The sequence below is a fragment of the Saccoglossus kowalevskii genome, chromosome 3, assembly GCF_978046115.1.
Source record: "Saccoglossus kowalevskii chromosome 3, keSacKowa6.1, whole genome shotgun sequence".
Lineage (NCBI taxonomy): Eukaryota > Metazoa > Hemichordata > Enteropneusta > Harrimaniidae > Saccoglossus > Saccoglossus kowalevskii.
In genome coordinates, this window is record NC_140643.1 from 12,691,136 (window position 1) to 12,715,478 (window position 24,343).

The 24,343-nt window shown below is 34.5% G+C and overlaps 1 protein-coding gene across 1 annotated transcript in view; it reads right to left on the bottom strand.

Annotated features, from left to right (window-relative positions):
• The window catches only part of LOC144362636 (glycine receptor subunit alpha-2-like), a 49,437-nt gene extending 30,160 nt beyond the window's left edge, over nucleotides 1-19,277 (bottom strand). Inside the window, exons 1-2 of the mRNA XM_085497289.1 lie at nucleotides 19,156-19,277; nucleotides 18,950-19,020 (exon numbers count right to left, since the gene is read on the bottom strand). Coding sequence (XP_085353415.1) covers nucleotides 18,950-19,020; nucleotides 19,156-19,277 — 193 coding nt within the window. The remainder of the gene's footprint in view (nucleotides 1-18,949; nucleotides 19,021-19,155) is intronic.
• Between the last annotated feature and the right edge of the window lie 5,066 nt (nucleotides 19,278-24,343).

Genomic DNA, 24,343 nt, shown 5'->3' on the forward strand with positions numbered 1-24,343 from the left:
CCCAGTATGTAACTGTAATAGTGTGATACTATGTGTACAGTATGTAACTATAATAGTGTGATAATATGTGCCCAGTATGTGACTGTAATAGTGTGATAATATGTGTCCAGTATGTAACTATAATAGTGTGATATTATGTTTCCAGTATGTAACTGTAATAGTGTGATATTATATGCCCAGTATGTAACTGTAATAGTGTGATATTATGTTTCCAGTATGTAACTGTAATAGTGTGATACAAAGTGTGAAGTGTGTAACTGAGATAGTGTGATACTATGTGCACAGTATGTAACTGTAATAGTGAGATACTATGTGCACAGTATGTAACTGTAATAGTGAGATACTATGTGCACAGTATGTAACTATAAAAGTGTGATACTATGCGCCCAATTTGTATTTGTGATAGTGTGATGTTATGTGCACAGTATGTAACTGTGATAGTGATATTATGTGCCCATTATGTAACTATAATAGTGTGATATTATGTGCCAAGTATGTAACTATAGTAGTGTGATATTACGTGCCCAGTATGTAACTGTAATTGTGTGATGTTATGTGCCCAGTATATAACTATAATAGTGTGATACTATGTGCACAGTACGTAACTGTGTAATAGCGTTATGTTACATAAACAGTATGTAGCCTTGTAAACGTGTGATGCTACGTACTAAGTATGTAGCTGTGTAATAATGTGATACTTATTGCTCAATATGTAACTGTAATAGCGTGATACTATGTAACTAATAATAGTGTGATATTATGTACCCACTATGTAACTGTAATAGTGTGATATTATGTGCCCAGTAAGTAACTGTGATGGTGATATTATGTGCCCAGTATGTAACTGTGATAATGTTAGTATGTGCCCAGTATGTAACTGTAATAGTGTGATAGAATGTGCCCATTATGTAAATATAATACTGTGATACTATGCGGCCAATTTGTAACTGTAATAGTGTGATATTATGTTCCCGTATGTAACTGTGATAGTGATATTATTCGCCCAGTATGTAACTATAATAGTGTGATAGTATGTGCCCAGTATGTAACTATAATAGTGTGAAACTATGTGCCCAGTATGTAACTATAATGGTGTGATATTATGTGCCCAGTATGCAACTGTGATAGTGAAACTATGTGCCCAATATGTAATTATAATAGTGTGAAACTATGCGACCAATTTGTAACTGTAATAGTGTAATATAATGTGCCCACTATGTAACTGTGATGGTGATATTATGTTCGCAGTATGTAACTATAATGGTGTGGTATTATGTTCCCGTATGTAACTGTGATAGTGATATTATGTGCCCAGTATGTAACTATAATAGTGTGATATTATGTGCCCAGAATGAAACTATAATAGTGTGAAACTATGTGCCCAGTATGTAACTATAATAGTGTGATATTATGTGCCCAGTATGCAACTGTGATAGTGAAACTCTGCGCCCAATTTGTAACTGTAATAGTGTAATTTAATGTGCCCACTATGTAACTGTGATGGTGATATTATGTGCTCAGTCTGTAACTATAATGGTGTGGTATTATGTGCCCAGTATGCAACTATAATAGTGTGAAACTATGTGCCCGGTATGTAACTATAATAGTGTGATATTATGTGCCCAGTATGTAACCGTGGTAGTGAAACTATGTGCCCAGTATGTAACTGTAATGGTGTGATATTATGTGCCCCGTATGTAACCGTGGTAGTGAAACTATGTGCCCAGTATGTAACTGTAATTGTGTGATATTATGTGCCCAGTATGTAACTGTAATAGCGTGATACTATGTGTCCAGTATGTAACTGTAATAGCGTGATACTATGCGCCCAGTATGTAACTGTCATAGTGTGATACTATGTGTACAGTATGTAACTATAATAGTGTGATCATATGTGTCCAGTATGTAACTGTAATAGTGTGATACTATGTGCCCAGTATGTAACTATAATAGTGTGATACTATGTGTCCAGTATGTAACTGCAATAGTGTGATAATATGTGTCCAGCATGTAACTATAATAGTGTGATATTATGTTTCCAGTATGTAACTGTAATAGTGTGACATTATGTGCCCAGTATGTAACTGTAATAGTGTGATATTATGTTTCCAGTATGTAACTGTAATAGTGTGATACAAAGTGTGAAGTGTGTAACTGAGATAGTGTGATACTATGTGCACATTATGTAACTGTAATAGTGAGATACTATGTGTACAGTATGTAACTATAAAAGTGTGATATTATGTGCCAAGTATGTAACTATAGTAGTGTGATATTATGTGCCCAGTATGTAACTGTAATAGTGTGATGTTATGTGTCCAGTATATAACGATAATAGTGTGATACTATGTGCACAGTACGTAACTGTGTAATAGCGTTATGTTACATAAACAGTATGTAGCCTTGTAAACGTGTGATGCTACGTACTAAGTATGTAGCTGTGTAATAATGTGATACTTATTGCTCAATATGTAACTATAATAGCGTGATACTATGTGTCCAGTATGTAATTGTAATAGTGGGATACTATGTGCCTAGTAAGTAACTGTAATAGCGTGATACTATGTGTCCAGTATTTAACTGTAATAGTGTGATACTATGTTCCTAGTATGTAACTGTAATAGCGGGATACTATGCGCCTGGTATGCAACTGTCATAGTGTGATATTACGTGCCCAGTATGTAACTGTAATAGCGTGATACTATGCGCCCAGTATGTAACTGTCATAGTGTGATATTATATGCCCAGTATGTAACTGTAATAGCGTGATACTATACGTCCAGTATGTAACTGTAATAGCGTGATACTATGCGCCCAGTATGTAACTGTCATAGTGTGATATTATGTGCCCAGTATGTAACTGTAATAGTGTGATACTATGTGTCCAGTATTTAACTGTAATAGTGTGATACTATGTGCCCAGTATGTAATTATAATAGTGTGACACTTTGTGCCCAGTATGTGACTGTAATAGTGTGATACTATGTTTCCAGTATGTAACTATAATAGTGTGACACTATGTGTCCAGTATGTAACTGTAATAGTGTGATACTATGTGTACAGTATGCAAGTATAGTAGTATGATATGTTTTGCCCAATTTGTAACTGTAATAGTGTGATATCATGTGCTCAGTGTGTAACTATAATAGTGTGATATTATGTGCCCAGTATGTAACTATAATAATGTGATATTATGTGCCCAGTATGTAACTGTGGTAGTGAAACTATGTGCCCAGTATGTAACTGTAATGGTGTGATATTATGTGCCTAGTATGTAACTATAATGGTGTGATATTATGTGCCTAGTATGTAACTATAATAGTGTGAATCTATGTGCCCAGTATGTAACTATAACAGTGTGATATTATGTACCTACTATGTAACTGTGATGGTGATATTATGTGCCCAGTATGTAACTATAATAGTGTGATACTATGTGTCCAGTATGTAACTGTAATAGCGTGATACTATGCGCCCAGTATGTAACTGTCATAGTGTGATACTATGTGTACAGTATGTAACTATAATAGTGTGATCATATGTGTCCAGTATGTAACTGTAATAGTGTGATACTATGTGCCCAGTATGTAACTATAATAGTGTGATACTATGTGTCCAGTATGTAACTGCAATAGTGTGATAATATGTGTCCAGCATGTAACTATAATAGTGTGATATTATGTTTCCAGTATGTAACTGTAATAGTGTGACATTATGTGCCCAGTATGTAACTGTAATAGTGTGATATTATGTTTCCAGTATGTAACTGTAATAGTGTGATACAAAGTGTGAAGTGTGTAACTGAGATAGTGTGATACTATGTGCACATTATGTAACTGTAATAGTGAGATACTATGTGTACAGTATGTAACTATAAAAGTGTGATATTATGTGCCAAGTATGTAACTATAGTAGTGTGATATTATGTGCCCAGTATGTAACTGTAATAGTGTGATGTTATGTGTCCAGTATATAACGATAATAGTGTGATACTATGTGCACAGTACGTAACTGTGTAATAGCGTTATGTTACATAAACAGTATGTAGCCTTGTAAACGTGTGATGCTACGTACTAAGTATGTAGCTGTGTAATAATGTGATACTTATTGCTCAATATGTAACTATAATAGCGTGATACTATGTGTCCAGTATGTAATTGTAATAGTGGGATACTATGTGCCTAGTAAGTAACTGTAATAGCGTGATACTATGTGCCCAGTATTTAACTGTAATAGTGTGATACTATGTTCCTAGTATGTAACTGTAATAGCGGGATACTATGCGCCTGGTATGCAACTGTCATAGTGTGATATTACGTGCCCAGTATGTAACTGTAATAGCGTGATACTATGCGCCCAGTATGTAACTGTCATAGTGTGATATTATATGCCCAGTATGTAACTGTAATAGCGTGATACTATACGTCCAGTATGTAACTGTAATAGCGTGATACTATGCGCCCAGTATGTAACTGTCATAGTGTGATATTATGTGCCCAGTATGTAACTGTAATAGTGTGATACTATGTGTCCAGTATTTAACTGTAATAGTGTGATACTATGTGCCCAGTATGTAATTATAATAGTGTGACACTTTGTGCCCAGTATGTGACTGTAATAGTGTGATACTATGTTTCCAGTATGTAACTATAATAGTGTGACACTATGTGTCCAGTATGTAACTGTAATAGTGTGATACTATGTGTACAGTATGCAAGTATAGTAGTATGATATGTTTTGCCCAATTTGTAACTGTAATAGTGTGATATCATGTGCTCAGTGTGTAACTATAATAGTGTGATATTATGTGCCCAGTATGTAACTATAATAATGTGATATTATGTGCCCAGTATGTAACTGTGGTAGTGAAACTATGTGCCCAGTATGTAACTGTAATGGTGTGATATTATGTGCCTAGTATGTAACTATAATGGTGTGATATTATGTGCCTAGTATGTAACTATAATAGTGTGAATCTATGTGCCCAGTATGTAACTATAACAGTGTGATATTATGTACCTACTATGTAACTGTGATGGTGATATTATGTGCCCAGTATGTAACTATAATAGTGTGATACTATGCGCCCAGTATGTAACTGTCATAGTGTGATATTATATGCCCAGTATGTAACTGTAATAGCGTGATACTATGTGTCCAGTATGTAACTGTGATAGTGAAACTATGTGCCCAATATGTAATTATAATAGTGTGAAACTATGCGACCAATTTGTAACTGTAATAGTGTAATATAATGTGCCCACTATGTAACTGTGATGGTGATATTATGTGCCCAGTATGTAACTATGATAGTGTGATATTATGTGCCCAGTATGTAACTGTGATAGTGATATTATGTGCCCAGTATGTAACTATAATAGTGTGATATTATGTGCCCAGTATGTAACTATAATAGTGTGAAACTATGTGCCCAGTATGTAACTATAATAGTGTGATATTATGTGCCCAGTATGCAACTGTGATAGTGAAACTATGTGCCCAATATGTAATTATAATAGTGTGAAACTATGCGACCAATTTGTAACTGTAATAGTGTAATATAATGTGCCCACTATGTAACTGTGATGGTGATATTATGTGCTCAGTATGTAACTATAATGGTGTGGTATTATGTTCCCGTATGTAACTGTGATAGTGATATAATGTGCCCAGTATGTAACTATAATAGTGTGATATTATGTGCCCAGTATGTAACTATAATAGTGTGAAACTATGTGCCCAGTATGTAACAATAATAGTGTGATATTATGTGCCCAGTATGCAACTGTGATGGTGATATTATGTGCCCAGTATGTAACTATAATAGTGTGATATTATGTACTCACTATGTAACTGTAATAGTGTGATATTATGTGCCCAGTATGTGACTATAATAGTGTGATATTATGTACCCACTATGTAACTGTAATAGTGTGATATTATGTGCCCAGTATGTAACTGTGATGGTGATATTATGCGCCCAGTATGTCACTATAATAGTGTGATATTATGTACCCACTATGTAACTGTAATAGTGTGATATTATGTGCCCAGTATGTAACTGTGATAATGTTAGTATGTGCCAAGTATGTAACTGCAATAGTGTGATAGAATGTGCCCATTATGTAAATATAATATTGTGATACTATGCGTCCAATTTGTAACTGTAATAGTGTGATATTATATTCCCGTATGTAACTGTGATAGTGATATTATGTGCCCAGTATGTAACTATTATAGTGTGATATTATGTGCCCAGTATGTAACTATAATAGTGTGAAACTATGTGCCCAGTATGTAACTATAATAGTGTGATATTATGTGCCCAGTATGCAACTGTGATAGTGAAACTATGTGCCCAATATGTAATTATAATAGTGTGAAACTATGCGACCAATTTGTAACTGTAATAGTGTAATATAATGTGCCCACTATGTAACTGTGATGGTGATATTATGTGCTCAGTATGTAACTATAATGGTGTGGTATTATGTTCCCGTATGTAACTGTGATAGTGATATAATGTGCCCAGTATGTAACTATAATAGTGTGATATTATGTGCCCAGTATGTAACTATAATAGTGTGAAACTATGTGCCCAGTATGTAACTGTCATAGTGTGATATTATATGCCCAGTATTTAACTGTAATAGCGTGATACTATGCGCCCAGGATGTAACTGTCATAGTGTGATATAATGTGCCCAGTATGTAACTGTAATAGTGTGATACTATGTGTCCAATATGTAACTGTAATAGTGTGATACTATGTGCCCAGTATGTAATTATAATAGTGTGACACTTTTTGCCCAGTATGTGGCTGTAATAGTGTGATACTATGTGTCCAGTATGTAACTATAATAGTGTGATACTATGTGTCCAGTATGTAACTATAGTAGTATGATATGTTTTGCCCAATTTGTAACTGTAATAGTGTGATATCATGTGCTCAGTGTGTAACTATAATAGTGTGATATTATGTGCCCAGTATGTAACTATAATAATGTGATATTATGTGCCCAGTATGTAACTGTGATGGTGATATTATGTGCCCGGTATGTGACTATAATAGTGTGATAATATGTACCCACTATGTAACTGTAATAGTGTGATATTATGTGCCCAGTATGTAACTGTGATGGTGATATTATGTGCCCAGTATGTAACTATAATAGTGTGATATTATGTACCCACTATGTAACTGTAATAGTGTGATATTATGTGCCCAGTATGTAACTGTGATAACGTTAGTATGTGCCCAGTATGTAACTGTAATAGTGTGATATTATGTGCCAAGTATGTAACTATAATAGTGTGATATTATGTGCCCAGTATGTAACTATAATAGTGTGATATTATGTGCCAAGTATGTAACTATAGTAGTGTGATATTATGTGCCCAGTATGTAACTGTAATAGTGTGATTCTATGCCCCCGGTATGTAACTGTCATAGTGTGATATTATGTGCCCCGTATGTAACTGTAATAGCGTGATACTATGCGCCCAGAATGTAACTGTCATAGTGTGATATTATATGCCCAGTATGTAACTGTAATAGCGTGATACTATGTGTCCAGTATGTAACTGTAATAGCGTGATACTATGCGCCCAGTATGTAACTGTCATAGTGCGATATTATGTGCCCAGTATGTAACTGTAATAGTACGATACTATGTGCCCAGTATGTAATTATAATAGTGTGACACTTTGTGCCCAGTATGTGACAGTAATAGTGTGAAACTATGTGTCCAGTATGTAACTGTAATAGTGTGACACTTTGTACCCAGTATGTAACTGTGATGGTGATAATATGTGCTCGGTATGTAACTATAATGGTGTGGTATTATGTGCCCAGTATGTAACTATAATAGTGTGAAACTATGTGCCCGGTATGTAACTATAATAGTGTGAAACTATGCGCTCAATTTGTAACTGTAATAGTGTGATATTATGTGCCTAGTACGTAACTATAATAGTGTGATATTATGTGCCCAGTATGTAACCGTGGTAGTGAAAATATGTGCCCAGTATATAACTGTAATGGTGTGATATTATGTGCCTAGTATGTAACTATAATGGTGTGATATTATGTGCCTAGTATGTAACTATAATAGTGTGAAACGATGTGCCCAGTATGTAACTATAATAGTGTGATATTATGTGCCAAGTATGTAACTATAGTAGTGTGATATTATGTGCCCAGTATGTAACTGTAATAGTGTGATACTATGCGCCCGGTATGTAACTGTCATAGTGTGATATTATGTGCCCCGTATGTAACTGTAATAGCGTGATACTATGCGCCCAGTATGTAACTGTCATAGTGTGATATTATATGCCCAGTATGTAACTGTAATAGCGTGTTACTATGTGTCAGTATGTAACTGTAATAACGTGATACTATGCGCCCAGTATGTAACTGTCATAGTGTGATATTATGTGCCCAGTATGTAACTGAAATAGTGTGATACTATGTGCCCAGTATGTAATTATAATAGTGTGACACTTTGTGCCCAGTATGTGACTGTAATAGTGTGAAACTATGTGTCCAGTATGTAACTATAATAGTGTGATACTATGTGTCCAGTATGTGACTGTAATAGTGTGATACTATGTGTACAGTATGTAACTATAGTAGTATGATATGTTTTGCCCAATTTGTAACTGTAATAGTGTGATATCATGTGCTCAGTGTGTAACTATAATAGTGTGATATTATGTGCCCAGTATGTGACTATAATAGTGTGATATTATGTACCCACTATGTAACTGTAATAGAGTGATATTATGTGCCCAGTATGTAACTGTGATGGTGATATTATGTGCTCAGTATGTAACTATAATGGTGTGGCATTATGTGCCCAGTATGTAACTATAATAGTGTGAAACTATGTGCCCGGTATGTAATTATAATAGTGTGAAACTATGCGCTCAATTTGTAACTGTAATAGTGTGATATTATGTGCCTAGTACGTAACTATAATAGTGTGATATTATGTGCCCAGTATGTAACCGTGGTAGTGAAAATATGTGCCCAGTATATAACTGTAATGGTGTGATATTATGTGCCTAGTATGTAACTATAATGGTGTGATATTATGTGCCTAGTATGTAACTATAATAGTGTGAAACGATGTGCCCAGTATGTAACTATAACAGTGTGATATTATATACCTACTATGTAACTGTGATGGTGATATTATGTGCCCAGTATGTAACTATAATAGTGTGATACTATACGCCCAGTATGTAACTGTAATAGTGTGATATTTTGTGCCCAGCATGTAACTGTGATAGTGTGATACTATATGCCAAGTATGTAACTGTAATATTGTGATACAAAGTGCGAAGTGTGTAACTGAGATAGTGTGATACTATGTGCACAGTATGTAACTGTAATAGTGAGATACTATGTGTACAGTATGTAACTATAAAAGTGTGATACTATGCGCCCAATTTGTATTTGTGATAGTGTGATGTTATGTGCACAGTATGTAACTGTGATAGTGATATTATGTGCCCAGTATGTAACTATAATAGTGTGATATTATGTGCCAAGTATGTAACTATAGTAGTGTGATATTATGTGCCCAGTATGTAACTGTAATAGTGTAATACTATGCGCCCGATATGTAACTGTCATAGTGTGATATTATGTGGCCAGTATGTAACTGTAATAGTGTGATACTATGTGCCCAGTATGTAACTGTAATAGCGTGATACTATGTGTCCAGTATGTAACTGTAATAGCGTGATACTATGCGCCCAGTATGTAACTGTCATAGTGTGATATAATGTGCCCAGTATGTAACTGTAATAGTGTGATACTATGTGCCCAGTATGTAATTATAATAGTGTGTCACTTTGTGCCCAGTATGTGACTGTAAAAGTGTGATACTATGTGTCCAGTATGTAACTTTAATAGTGTGATACTATGTGTCCAGTATGTAACTGTAATAGTGTGATACTATGTGAACAGTATGTAACTATAGTAGTATGATATGTTTTGCCCAATTTGTAACTGTAATAGTGTGATATCATGTGCTCAGTGTGTAACTATAATAGTGTGATATTATGTGCCCAGTATGTAACTGTGATGGTGATATTATGTGCCCAGTATGTAACTATAATAGTGTGATATTATGTACCCTCTATGTAACTGTAATAGTGTGATATTATGTGCCTAGTATGTAACTGTGATGGTGATATTATGTGCCCAGTATGTAACTGTGATAATGTTAGTATGTGCCCAGTATGTAACTGTAATAGTGTGATAGAATGTGCCCATTATGTAAATATAATACTGTGATATTATGCGGCCAATTTGTAACTGTAATAGTGTGATATTATGTTCCCGTATGTAACTGTGATAGTGATATTATGTGCCCAGTATGTAACTATAATAGTGTGATATTATGTGCCCAGTATGTAACTATAATAGTGTGAAACTATGTGCAGAGTATGTAACTATAATAGTGTGAAACTATGTGCCCAATATGTAACAATAATAGTGTGAAACTATGCGCCCAATTTGTAACTGTAATAGTGTAATATAATGTGCCCACTATGTAACTGTGATGGTGATATTATGTGCTCAGTATGTAACTATAATAGTGTGGTATTATGTGCCCAGTATGTAACTATAATAGTGTGAAACTATGTGCCCGGTATGTAACTATAATAGTGTGAAACTATGCGCTCAATTTGTAACTGTAATAGTGTGATATTATGTGCCTAGTACGTAACTATAATAGTGTGAAACTATGTGCCCAATATGTAACTATAATAGTGTGATATTATGTGCCCAGTATGTAACCGTGGCAGTGAAACTATGTGCCCAGTATGTAACTGTAATGGTGTGATATTATGTGCCTAGTATGTAACTATAATGGTGTGATATTATGTGCCTAGTATGTAACTAAAATAGTGTGAAACTATGTGCCCAGTATGTAACTATGTACCTTCTATGTAACTGTGATGGTGATATTATGTGCCCAGTATGTAACTATAATAGTGTGATACTATGCGCCCAGTATGTAACTATAATAGTGTGATATTATGTGCCCAGTATGTAACTGTGATAGTGTGATACTATATGTCCAGTATGTAACTGTAATAGTCTGATACTATGTGCCCAGTATGTAACTATACAAGTGTGATACTATGTGCCAAGTATGTAACTATAATAGTGTGATATTATGTGCCAAGTATGTAACTATAGTAGTGTGATATTATGTGCCCAGTATGTAACTGTAATAGTGTAATACTATGCGCCCGATATGTAACTGTCATAGTGTGATATTATGTGGCCAGTATGTAACTGTAATAGTGTGATACTATGTGCCCAGTATGTAACTGTAATAGCGTGATACTATGTGTCCAGTATGTAACTGTAATAGCGTGATACTATGCGCCCAGTATGTAACTGTCATAGTGTGATATAATGTGCCCAGTATGTAACTGTAATAGTGTGATACTATGTGCCCAGTATGTAATTATAATAGTGTGACACTTTGTGCCCAGTATGTGACTGTAATAGTGTGATACTATGTGTCCAGTATGTAACTTTAATAGTGTGATACTATGTGTCCAGTATGTAACTGTAATAGTGTGATACTATGTGAACAGTATGTAACTATAGTAGTATGATATGTTTTGCCCAATTTGTAACTGTAATAGTGTGATATCATGTGCTCAGTGTGTAACTATAATAGTGTGATATTATGTGCCCAGTATGTAACTGTGATGGTGATATTATGTGCCCAGTATGTAACTATAATAGTGTGATATTATGTACCCTCTATGTAACTGTAATAGTGTGATATTATGTGCCTAGTATGTAACTGTGATGGTGATATTATGTGCCCAGTATGTAACTGTGATAATGTTAGTATGTGCCCAGTATGTAACTGTAATAGTGTGATAGAATGTGCCCATTATGTAAATATAATACTGTGATACTATGCGGCCAATTTGCAACTGTAATAGTGTGATATTATGTTCCCGTATGTAACTGTGATAGTGATATTATGTGCCCAGTATGTAACTATAATAGTGTGATATTATGTGCCCAGTATGTAACTATAATAGTGTGAAACTATGTGCCGAGTATGTAACTATAATAGTGTGAAACTATGTGCCCAATATGTAACAATAATAGTGTGAAACTATGCGCCCAATTTGTAACTGTAATAGTGTAATATAATGTGCCCACTATGTAACTGTGATGGTGATATTATGTGCTCAGTATGTAACTATAATAGTGTGGTATTATGTGCCCAGTATGTAACTATAATAGTGTGAAACTATGTGCCCGGTATGTAACTATAATAGTGTGAAACTATGCGCTCAATTTGTAACTGTAATAGTGTGATATTATGTGCCTAGTACGTAACTATAATAGTGTGAAACTATGTGCCCAATATGTAACTATAATAGTGTGATATTATGTGCCCGGTATGTAACCGTGGTAGTGAAACTATGTGCCCAGTATGTAACTGTAATGGTGTGATATTATGTGCCTAGTATGTAACTATAATGGTGTGATATTATGTGCCTAGTATGTAACTAAAATAGTGTGAAACTATGTGCCCAGTATGTAACTATGTACCTTCTATGTAACTGTGATGGTGATATTATGTGCCCAGTATGTAACTATAATAGTGTGATACTATGCGCCCAGTATGTAACTATAATAGTGTGATATTATGTGCCCAGTATGTAACTGTGATAGTGTGATACTATATGTCCAGTATGTAACTGTAATAGTCTGATACTATGTGCCCAGTATGTAACTATACAAGTGTGATACTATGTGCCAAGTATGTAACTATAGTAGTGTGATATTATGTGCCCATTATGTAACTGTAATAGCGTGATACTATGCGCCCAGTATGTAACTGTCATACTGTGATATTAAATGCCCAGTATGTAACTGTAATAGCCTGATATTATGTGTCCAGTATGTAACTGTAATAGCGTGATACTATGCGCCCAGTATGTAACTGTCATAGTGTGATATTATGTGCCCAGTATGTAACTGTAATAGTGTGATACTATGTGTCCAGTATGTAACTGTAATAGTGTGATATTATGTGCCAAGTATGTAACTGTAGTAGTGTGATATTATGTGCCCATTATGTAACTGTAATAGCGTGATACTATGCGCCCAGTATGTAACTGTCATAGTGTGATATTAAATGCCCAGTATGTAACTGTAATAGCCTGATATTATGTGTCCAGTATGTAACTGTAATAGCGTGATACTATGCGCCCAGTATGTGACTGTAATAGTGTGATAATATGTGTCCAGTATGTAACTATAATAGTGTGATATTATGTTTCCAGTATGTAACTGTAATAGTGTGATATTATGTGCCCAGTATGTAACTGTAATAGTGTGATATTATGTTTCCAGTATGTAACTGTAATAGTGTGATACAAAGCGTGAAGTGTGTAACTGAGATAGTGTGATACTATGTGCACATTATGTAACTGTAATAGTGAGATTCTATGTGCACAGTATGTAACTATAAAAGTGTGATACTATGTGCCCAATTTGTATTTGTGATAGTGTGATATTATGTGCCCAGTATGTAACTGTAGTAGTGTGATGTTATGTGCCCAGTATATAACTATAATAGTGTGATACTATGTGCACAGTACGTAACTGTGCAATAGCGTTATGTTACATAAACAGTATGTAGCCTTGTAAACGTGTGATGCTACGTACTAAGTATGTAGCTGTGTAATAATGTGATACTTATTGCTCAATATGTAACTGTAATAGCGTGATACTATGTGCCCAGTATGTAACTGTAATAGTGTGATACTATGTGCCTAGTAAGTAACTGTAATAGCGTGATACTATGTGCCCAGTATGTAACTGTAATAGTGTGATATTATGTGCCCAGTATGTAACTGTAATAGTGTGATATTATGTTTCCAGTATGTAACTGTAATAGTGTGATATTATGTACCCAATATGTAACTGAAATAGTGTGATATTATGTGCCCTATATGTAACTGTAATAGTGTGATTTTATTGGCCCTGTATGTAACTGAAATAGTGTGATACTATGTAAATGTGTGGTGCTATGGGCTCAGTATGTAACGGTGTGATATCAGTAAAATCGAATAGATACAAACAATACTCCGCGCAGGTAATTGGTTATTATATAAATGATATGTGCGAAGTTGATACGATCCCTATATGAATATCATTGATCGTTTCTACTTGACTGACATGCCACATTGAAATGTAACGCATATAATATCCTTATCTTTGGACGCACATATATCCATGTGTATAGCGCTACTGCCACGTGTAACAATGTATGTTGTATTCGGCCATTCACTGACAATTAAAATTGATTGCAGTATATATGGCAAAATTGGAAGATACATTTCACTTAGAATTTGCGTACAGTGATTTCCAATTCCCACACAGCCTAGTATCTCTGAGTTTATATGTCTGTAAAATATTCACGATGCAGTAACTTAAGAAAGCAATGATCCCAAGTTTGACGTGATACCTATGTCCATCGGGAATATTGTATTCTCTACGATACCTTCTTTGGAAAGATGGGAGAATAGCATGTGCCTAATTGACCATATTAATTTAAATGGAATGCATTGATAGTAGGTTACGGAGGAGTATATGAATATTTTTTAATATGAAATAACATGGTGTTGTTAAAAAATTGGTACTTACCATAGAAATTTCGGATAGGGTATGTATACTTGTGATGAACAGACTGGCGGATATATTAACTGGTCCAACTGAAATTAACGAAGGAGTCGTGTAAGTCGAATATAATACATACGTTCATATACATTTACGTACAAGATCATATGCCCTTAAATGCCAAACATGGGAGGCAAATTCCTAACATTGATTTTTTTACAGTTGATGCTGCTTACTAAACACTGTCACGAGCGTAGAATTGTGTAGACAAGCCGGGAGATATGGATGAATAAATGTGATAACAAGCGTAAAATTGTAAATTTACTTTCCAATGACTGCACAGGTAACAATGTTTACTGATCGTCAGTAACATGGCGCTTGCAAATTATTTATCTGACAGAAATACAAACTGATTCCCCTTCGATTTTATAACAACGTCATTGAACAAATAAAAACGAAAGAGCGGAATCCATTTTTAAACATAGATAGGTTTTTCTTGATATATTTAATATACATAAGTGAATTGGGTAATCGTGTGCATAATTGACACTTACCACTATAATAATTATAACAAAATCAATCAACGGTTAATATGTTGAACGTCAATAGTGAACTTCTGTCACCTTAAGAACTGGAATATTTTTTACCAATTCATATTTGTTCAATATTTTGATCACGACCTACAGCCACTACGGAATTACGTTTATTTTGTTCATAATTAACAATACTACATAAAAAATGTTCAAAAAAATTAAATGTTAAAATTTACCTAAAATACGGCATTCAAAATAGTCAATGTCAAATATTACGCATCCATTTAACATTGGTAAAACCGTATGAAAGCCACACTGTATTTTCTTCATTCAATATGTTATCAAATCAACGATATCAAAAAAAATGCGAAGATCTTATCGTGTAAACCTGTCATACCAAACCTTTTGACCTATTAATGAACTTGGCAAAGATTATCTGTCATCGATTAGAATGCAGCACAGAATGTAAATCTGCTAATATTTCAGAGGTCTATTGGGAGCATATAATGGTAAGGATTTTATTTTCATGATATTATTTATTGAGTCATTCGGGATTGCCATTACTTTGATGATTTTTATTATCATACACTGATCACCGTACTCATTTCCTATGGACTTCTCATTTATCACTAACAATTCCACGGGGAAACCACACAGTGGAAAGTCAACAGATTTAATAGTTTTGTCACTATCGAAACATTGATGTTACAATTGCTTTTATTTCATGTACCCAGTAATTTAATCACAGAAATAAAATATACGAGCACAAATAGCCCGTATTTATCATGGTTGTACTCCGGCTGAACACGTTTTGTGTGGGTACGTAAAACAGCATGAAACCTACTTAAACGTGAATGCTACAACATACAGTCAAGTTTTGTTTTTATACACAGTAGTATATGCGTCAATGTATAAGCAAGACATTGAACCATAACACATCTGAAGTAATCCACACCGAATTGCATACACTATGTTCACAGTTTAAAAGGTCATTCACTCGTACGCAGATCTGATTTGATAATGCCGATGGTTTCAATTAAGATTAGGAGTGGACACATTTTCCTGTTCACTAAACAGTACAGTTTCAACACATGTTCCACGAACCCGTTGTACCGGTGAATTTTGTAAATTACGTGCATGCACTTATATACCGAAGGTGAATTCATCTTCAGTATCGCGCAGCTTAGCAACAAATATAACACTGCTGTAGTATGTGAAGTACAAAATTATGCTCATTATATTTTTGCAGGTGGATACGATTCATTGTATCTAGGAATAATTCTGCTTTGCGGTTACTAGCACGACTTTATGATTAAACTGAATGTTCGGAAACAGGTAGTGTGCAGTGTTCACAATCTCCGCGCTGAGAGCGAGAGCGCTCGTTGTGGTTTCCATAGCAACGCGATTCTAGTTCTTTTTGCTGAACCCATTTAATTTTGTCCAAGATCTTGGTGTTGACGACTGAACAAAATCACTTATAACAATTGATGGCACTGTGTCACCAGAACTCGTTTATACGGAATTGCAGACAATTGCACAGCTCGATGGACAGTGTGATAACGGTACAGGTTTCTCTTGATGTATGCTTGAGTGTGGAAATTACAAATGTATTCTACTAACACTGAATAACATACTTTTGTCAGCGTCTACACAGTGGCTAAACATTCAGGAAAACGAATATAAATAACAATATTAAATCATTAAGGGACAAATAAATTCGTGCATATATTTAGTAGTTTAGTGTTATTTATTGCGTGTTTCAAGTTTCTGTTTGTCAAATCCACACGAACATAACCCTAAAGATAGAGTGACCCAGATTCCAATTTTAAATACCATGACATACAGATGGTATCATGTTTGTGTAATAAATACATAACTAAATAAATACACCCCGAATGAGCTTTGTAGTAAATGGATAAAGATGTCAATGCTGCAATAGCCTGGTCAGTATTGCCTCCAATACATACTTTGGTAAAGAGGGTCATATATATGGGATGAAGTGGATCACTTCATTGCCCATATTGAGTGGGTGTGTCTAAGTGAATGTGTATCAGTTTTTATGAACTGAAACGGAGGTATTTTATTCTTTAAACAGAGCAGTATCGCTTTGAATAACTTTACTAACGACACATCGCAGCTGGTTCTATCCTGGTCTATCAACTAATGCTACGGTATTCCTTTAATATTCACATACCAATAATATAATGCACATTAAACAATATGCATATAGACGGCCTTTAAGCTCAGTTGTAATCCCATCATCGTACCCGTTAACGTCATCCAATGGCGATCACAGACTGCATATTTACGGCGATTTAATTGTTTTTGTGTGACTTGCGAATCAAGATGAAGAACTTTTTTTTATTGTGAATTTGTTTACTATGCATGTGTGTGACACCTGCTTTTACAGCCTAAATAATATACGACCCTCTAAGTCGTATTCCAATATGACGTAAGTGCAGTTCAGCACCTTATAATGTGGGATTATAATCAGCCTAAACATATGTTCATCATTTCAATTACTGAACAGTTACCGTAGTTACACCAATGTGATTGTCAGCCAATAGGATAGGATGATATACCTATACACTACGGGTGTAATTTGCTAACAGTATTTATTTGAATACTAAGATTCTGTTGATAGCAAAATCCCCAATTTTGAATAGTGTGCCTATTACACATGCATGCGATCCTCATTATATCGAGTCGTTAGGAAATGCCCTGAGCTTAGCGAAAGCTGTGCTAATATTTATTTTATTGCGTTTTAATATCACGCGATAAAAAGGAAATAATCTACGAATAAACTATGTAACTAGGATCCATGTCCCCTGGCAGTGTTATAAAAATCACACGCTGTTTATTTTCATACTGTATTTGGTACGACCGCGCTCACTGCGTAATGAGTTCAAATGTACAACAGATTTAGTATATAGAGATTTGATATCAGATAAAGTAAGCCTGATTTTTCCCTAGTGAATTTTATTGATTCTCGCTACCTGGCGAAATCTGCCGATAAACAGACAACGTGGCTGAGTACAACTAGAAATGAGTTTAAATCCCGTAGTTTAGGTTAGTTTACAGTTTTGTCCAGAAATGGTGCTTGTGACAGATCCTTATCTTGTAGACGAATGAGAATAATAATAATAACATCATTGCTGCAAGTGCTGCTGCAGATAATTACTTTCAGTTGTTATTATTGGGTTTGAATTTTGTTAAACCCACCAAATAGGCTGCTAGTATAATTTAGTTATGTGGCACTATTATATATGAGTGTTCAATAGATTTCAATATACGAGATATCTTTGGGTCTTAACAATGACTATATTTTACGATTGGCATACAATATATGTTGGCCTTGGTTTCAGTGAGTAATTTTATTCTAACAAATCGAGTAACTTCAGGGTTACTACATTCTAATTACATTCTACTATACTGAATCGTACACTCAACCATGGTTGATTTCAGAAATCCACAAATGAGCCACGTGTTGTGAGTATCTGAACATAGCCTCACACCCAATGATTAGATCAAGATATTATCAAACATTACTAGTGTGTGATTTTCGTTGAAATCGATTTTAATCTGAATAGAAGATTGTTGTGTATAATGACTTCCTTTTTCTACGTTCACTGCTTTGATGTGACCGATGTTAATGACGAACATATTCTCTATTAGAAAGAATGCCAGTCACTGAAAACACGAGAGGGAAAAACACGAGTTAAGGCACTTACTTTCTGCCGAAGGTCTTTGTTCGTGATCGTAATTTCCCTCATGTAAAATCTTGTTAAGAACATCAGAATGCCTGTGAATGGATATGGAAAAAAGTGTTTAACTGATCCTCAAGTTACAGACACATACATTTACTATTGTTTTGAAGCATTAGAGATTCATTTTCCATCATACAAAGACCTGAACACTGGCCACACTTACCACCAACCTTGGTATAGCATTATACAGCTTTTGATTTTTCACACAGACGCAGTGCTCCGGGGTGTCATACACTTCTTCATTAAGGGCGTCAGTTGAATAACGATTGTTTGTGTACCCACATGTAACCATGGTCACCGATATTTACATCTTTTTTAAATCTGATCTATATCAGCAGATGACCAATTATATAACACGGCAAGAAGTAATCAACGCACAGCTGCAATTCTGTCTAGATATGTCTACTTATAAGTACTTGACAATACTTGTCATTATACCATATTATATCAAACAATTTGACTAATATAAATCTGTTTCCTCGATAATGAACTCTTAGAGATCATTTCTGACCTGAGCTTTCAACGCAACAACACTGATGATAAAACGTTAACCACGTATATAGCAGTGATATTACCATATCAGTTACAAAGTGTAAGATTAAAACACCGTATTTATATCGTGCAAAGACATATAATGACCTACGTCCAGTTGTTAACAGTAATCAACTTTACGAGAAAGAAGTCACGACGAATCAGTCAAGATATTAATTGAAATTTGGGGCACTTGGTGGCATCGATAATTAAAAGCAAAAATAGAAGAGAATACCCGTGTTCATGTCTGTTCTAATTACTGTATCCGCCCTTTCGAATGAATGAATAAGTAATTATTCACATCACGTGCAATGTTCTATTGTGTTATTGTATACTGATTACTGGGGTTTGACCTGAATTTAATCCTCACAATGTACATGTCAAACTAATCGACAACTTTGTATCGTTATTGATTTCCAGACTGTATATTTTTAAGGAGTTTAAATAATTTTTATATATCATATATTTTGAGTTTCATCTGTAAATCTTCATTCTGAAAAATCGGCAAATTAGCGAGAAAATGAGGCGATCAATCGATTCAAACAAATAGCACCTGCACTCTGGTAAATTTACGAATTTGTGAAATTATGGAATATTATTGGTTTATTTCAATAACAAAATTCTGTACTGTATATCGACAAAGCATCCAGGCGGCTAGTTTAATAGTTAATATATACAAAATAGAATGCATATTCTAGTTTCTATCATTAATATTTCAGCATTTTATGATTTTTTAGGTAAGCGCCCATGGGTTTGGCGATAACGTTGGAAACTCCATTCAACGAGTTACGTATCATTTTTTTTTATAAATGTGATACACATGACACAAAACTAAACATAACAATAACAAAATTAATTAATATATTAACATATAAAGTTGACTGAAGTGTATGTATTATTATTTATCTGCTAACCAATCCCTTTGGTATCGTACAGTAAGTATGGTGTTCACATGGATAGACTGCGTCACTGATCAAATAGTGAGTTTATTTTATTGATGAGATATGTTATACCATGCAAGCTCCCGTCCCTGAGACGCGTGGGTTAGCGTATCTCCAGCTTAAAAGAGAAACATTTCCTCACAATAATCAATTACAAAGGTGTGACAAGTCCCAACGGCGGATGATTAAAAACCGTACATAGATGCGAGGTCATTCGTAGACATGTTAGAATGGTCGAATAGATTCTATACAAACGAGTACCTGACGCAATGTTTATTGAAATAAATTACAAGTTATAAAATACACACACGACACTGTCTAATATTAAATTTGAAGTGAATTCTAACAATTCCTTGATGTAAGTGTTTCCATGTGCCATGGTTCAAATGTAATATAACGTGTATACCATACGGGTATTCACCAACCTACACTCTTGATAACTCGAATCTGATTATAGAGGGTTGATACTTTGATTATTATCCATTTTACTGATTGTGAAGTTACTTTTTTTACAGTAGAAGTTGTAAGGTTCATATATTGAGACGTATTATTACTGAGTTCACTCAGAAGTTTTCATTACGTGAATCTGTCAAATTGATTCAAAACGATTTCCCACTTCACTCTTCATGCCGCTTGTTTAGTATTGTGCTATTATTTGCTGGGGTGTGTACCGGATATGATCACAGAAACTAAACACCCAACTTACCGTGCATATATATTACGTCACGTAGCAGGATCGAGCGTGCTCGGACTCAGTAATGCTGGGTAATCACGAGAGTATTCATGTAAATATAACCATGACGTATTTCCAGCAAATATTGTCACACTGCATAAATCTGGTCTCGCTTGCGTCAGATCCCGGAGCCCAGTGGGTTAACTAATCATAACTAGAGAATAGTTTGTCGACGCTACTTGGATAAATTGGATATATAGACAACTAAAGTCTAAATCCCGTGAGCAACCCTGATATTTCATGGGACACAAGACCACAAGTGCAAATAATTTTACGTTACTTGTGATCTAGTGATGATTATTAGGCTATCTAACGCATGCCACAAATGAAATCCCGTCCAGTCCACAAATATATAAATCAGTTAATGATGACGAAGCCTGCATGTGTATATACGTATAAAACATCAGATTAAAAAGTGTATGAATGATGCTACACAAGTAATCTAATCTGATCAAACTTATAGGGACGTTTAATAAATAGGAGCAGTTAAATTCCATTATATTACGTCGAATGACCCAGTTTTAGATAGCCATACACTGGCAACATACACTTTTCAACTGAGTAAGTGAAATATGTAATTGACCTAGAAATGCAATATAATAACATCAAATAGAAGGAATCGTCAATATAGATCACCTTATCTAACGAGGAAGTGCCACAACGTATTGTTTCCTCAATGAGAAATAGTCAGTTCAAATTTACCAAACGGAATGTAAACTTAACTTATGACTATTATGTATCATTACAATGGCATTAATAGTGTAATAAACCAACTATGATTTGGATGATGTAAACAAATCTTATCACTAAGAATTGTACACTTAGTAATAACTAGATCAAACGAACATGATGATGATGCCGTTCTTGGAATGATAACCTTGGTGATAAATATGGTGGTAAAAGTATAGGGGAATATCCAGTTCTATTTAATGTACCTGTCACACTACTTCAGACTATTACTAACTGCCACAGGACATATTAAACTATTGCGTTATCTCCCACTTACAAGACATAAAATCGAATAAAGCAATAAGTATAAAACCCACTGTGACGTAACTACTATCGTTTCTAATTTAGTTGCATAGCTGCCTACATAGACATGGCACTATCGTTGAAACATGACCGTCCAAGTGGCGTTTTTAAATTGCATGCGAAAATAACAAAATTATTTAAAGAAATTTATTTTATTTCACTTGGCTTGTATGCAATAAGAACAGATTTTATGTACAGAATGTGAATATATGCTATACATAGGGGATTAGATGACATGACTGGTAAAATATACCTATGAATGTGATGTGATGAGGAACCCTTTACATATGCTGTCAATCAGTATTTTATTGTTGTTGGAAACATATACACTATTTGCGCAACGTACTCGATCAAATGACCAAGTACATCTAAACATATCGGCGGAGGACATCAATAACTGAAAGAAAAAAACAATGCGGAAAAAACTGTCAGCCGAGGTGTTTTTTTTTTGTACGAGGATGGGCAGTATGACCAAGGACTTCAAGATGTTACGTTTTGTTCTCCTACCTAACTGGTCACTTACACGTGCGTTTAACATTCACGTAGTCCAATTATTATACCGTACGATATGAACAATCGCGTACCGGCTTGTCAGTATAACTATATAAAATTAGGTATTAGTATTATAATAAGCTAGAGATGTTCTGGATGAATTATCTCACATACATTATTGATACCCAATATAGCATATTGCTACAGAAATAGCACATTGATGTGCACTTTGTGCAGTGATATAACATACCATGGTAGTTTTCAGATGAAACGTGATCAGCATGGGACAAGTATTCGACTTGCAATCATAAATACTCAATGATAATGGAAACAGGGAAACAATGTATTTAATCTAAATTTTATGCAGAATACGCCCTCTGTGTAGTTAGATATATGCTGAATGCGTGTATTTGACCTTCACAGATACGGTAATGAAAAAAACATTTAAATGAACAATATTACACTATTGTATAGTCGAGTGTAGTAATTGAAAACACGATTATATACGACTGTAAAGTGATATTAGATTTTAAATAAATCTAATAAATTCTATAGTATTGTATTATGATATGGTGTGTTGTGGCGTTAAACATAATACATAATGCAATATAATTATATATCTACCTTTCTAGCACAATTCGATTACGAATTATTTTAAATAGTTACCTAAATTAGTATTTATTTTCGAATAAATCATGCAGTGAAGTATTAAAATTATGTGTTTCCAATTTCAAAACAATGTAACTTTTTCAAAGAGAATCTAAAGAATTATTTTTGGAGGTAGTTTACCATACCATTGTTCTTTTGGCGAGTATGCTTACCGATGAAAGAAACGTATTTTAATTTTATGAACAATGTTTTATATGTCGCCTGACAAACCTCATATCCTGAAACCATAAATAAAATGAACATACATATCTGTTCGTAGAACAATATTTCCCAGCGCACGTATAACGTGTGTTTCATATGACGTCACTGGGCATTACGTCACGTGGTTAATTATTCACGAAGACGTTCATGGGAGCAACAACGTAAATGCAGTTGGTGTTGGGGTTACCATCAACACACTTCGTTCTTTTTTGGTCTCTCATGCGTTATGTCACATTTCAAGATTAGTTACATCAGTTTCTGTCTATTAAGATATTGTAATCATGACAATCTCTGCCATGTGATGAAATAATGCCGTTCAATAGTTAACATATTCAAGCAAAATATAAAAATCGAAAAGTGTAAAAAAAACAGACAATGTATTTTGTCATGATAATATAATATATCAAGTCATTGACATATGTAAAACTGTAATTTCTATGTTATTTGCATAATAGGTCATATTAATATTGATGATACGCAGTAGTTTTCTATATAATTTAGTGTCGATCGTAATCAAATATTTCCACAGGCAAATGAAAAGCGTCATTTATGTCAAATGCATAAAGTAGGTTTAAATGCCTCGCTATAAAACATATAATCACACATGTCGTACATTTTAAAATCAATTATGCCTGTGACTGAATGAAGTAAATGTCTCACGGTCAACCGGATATGTAAGTTGATTTCTCAAGGAAACACAACGTAATTTAGTCCAATCACAAGCAAGAATGCAATTCATTGTAATATGCAGACTACCTA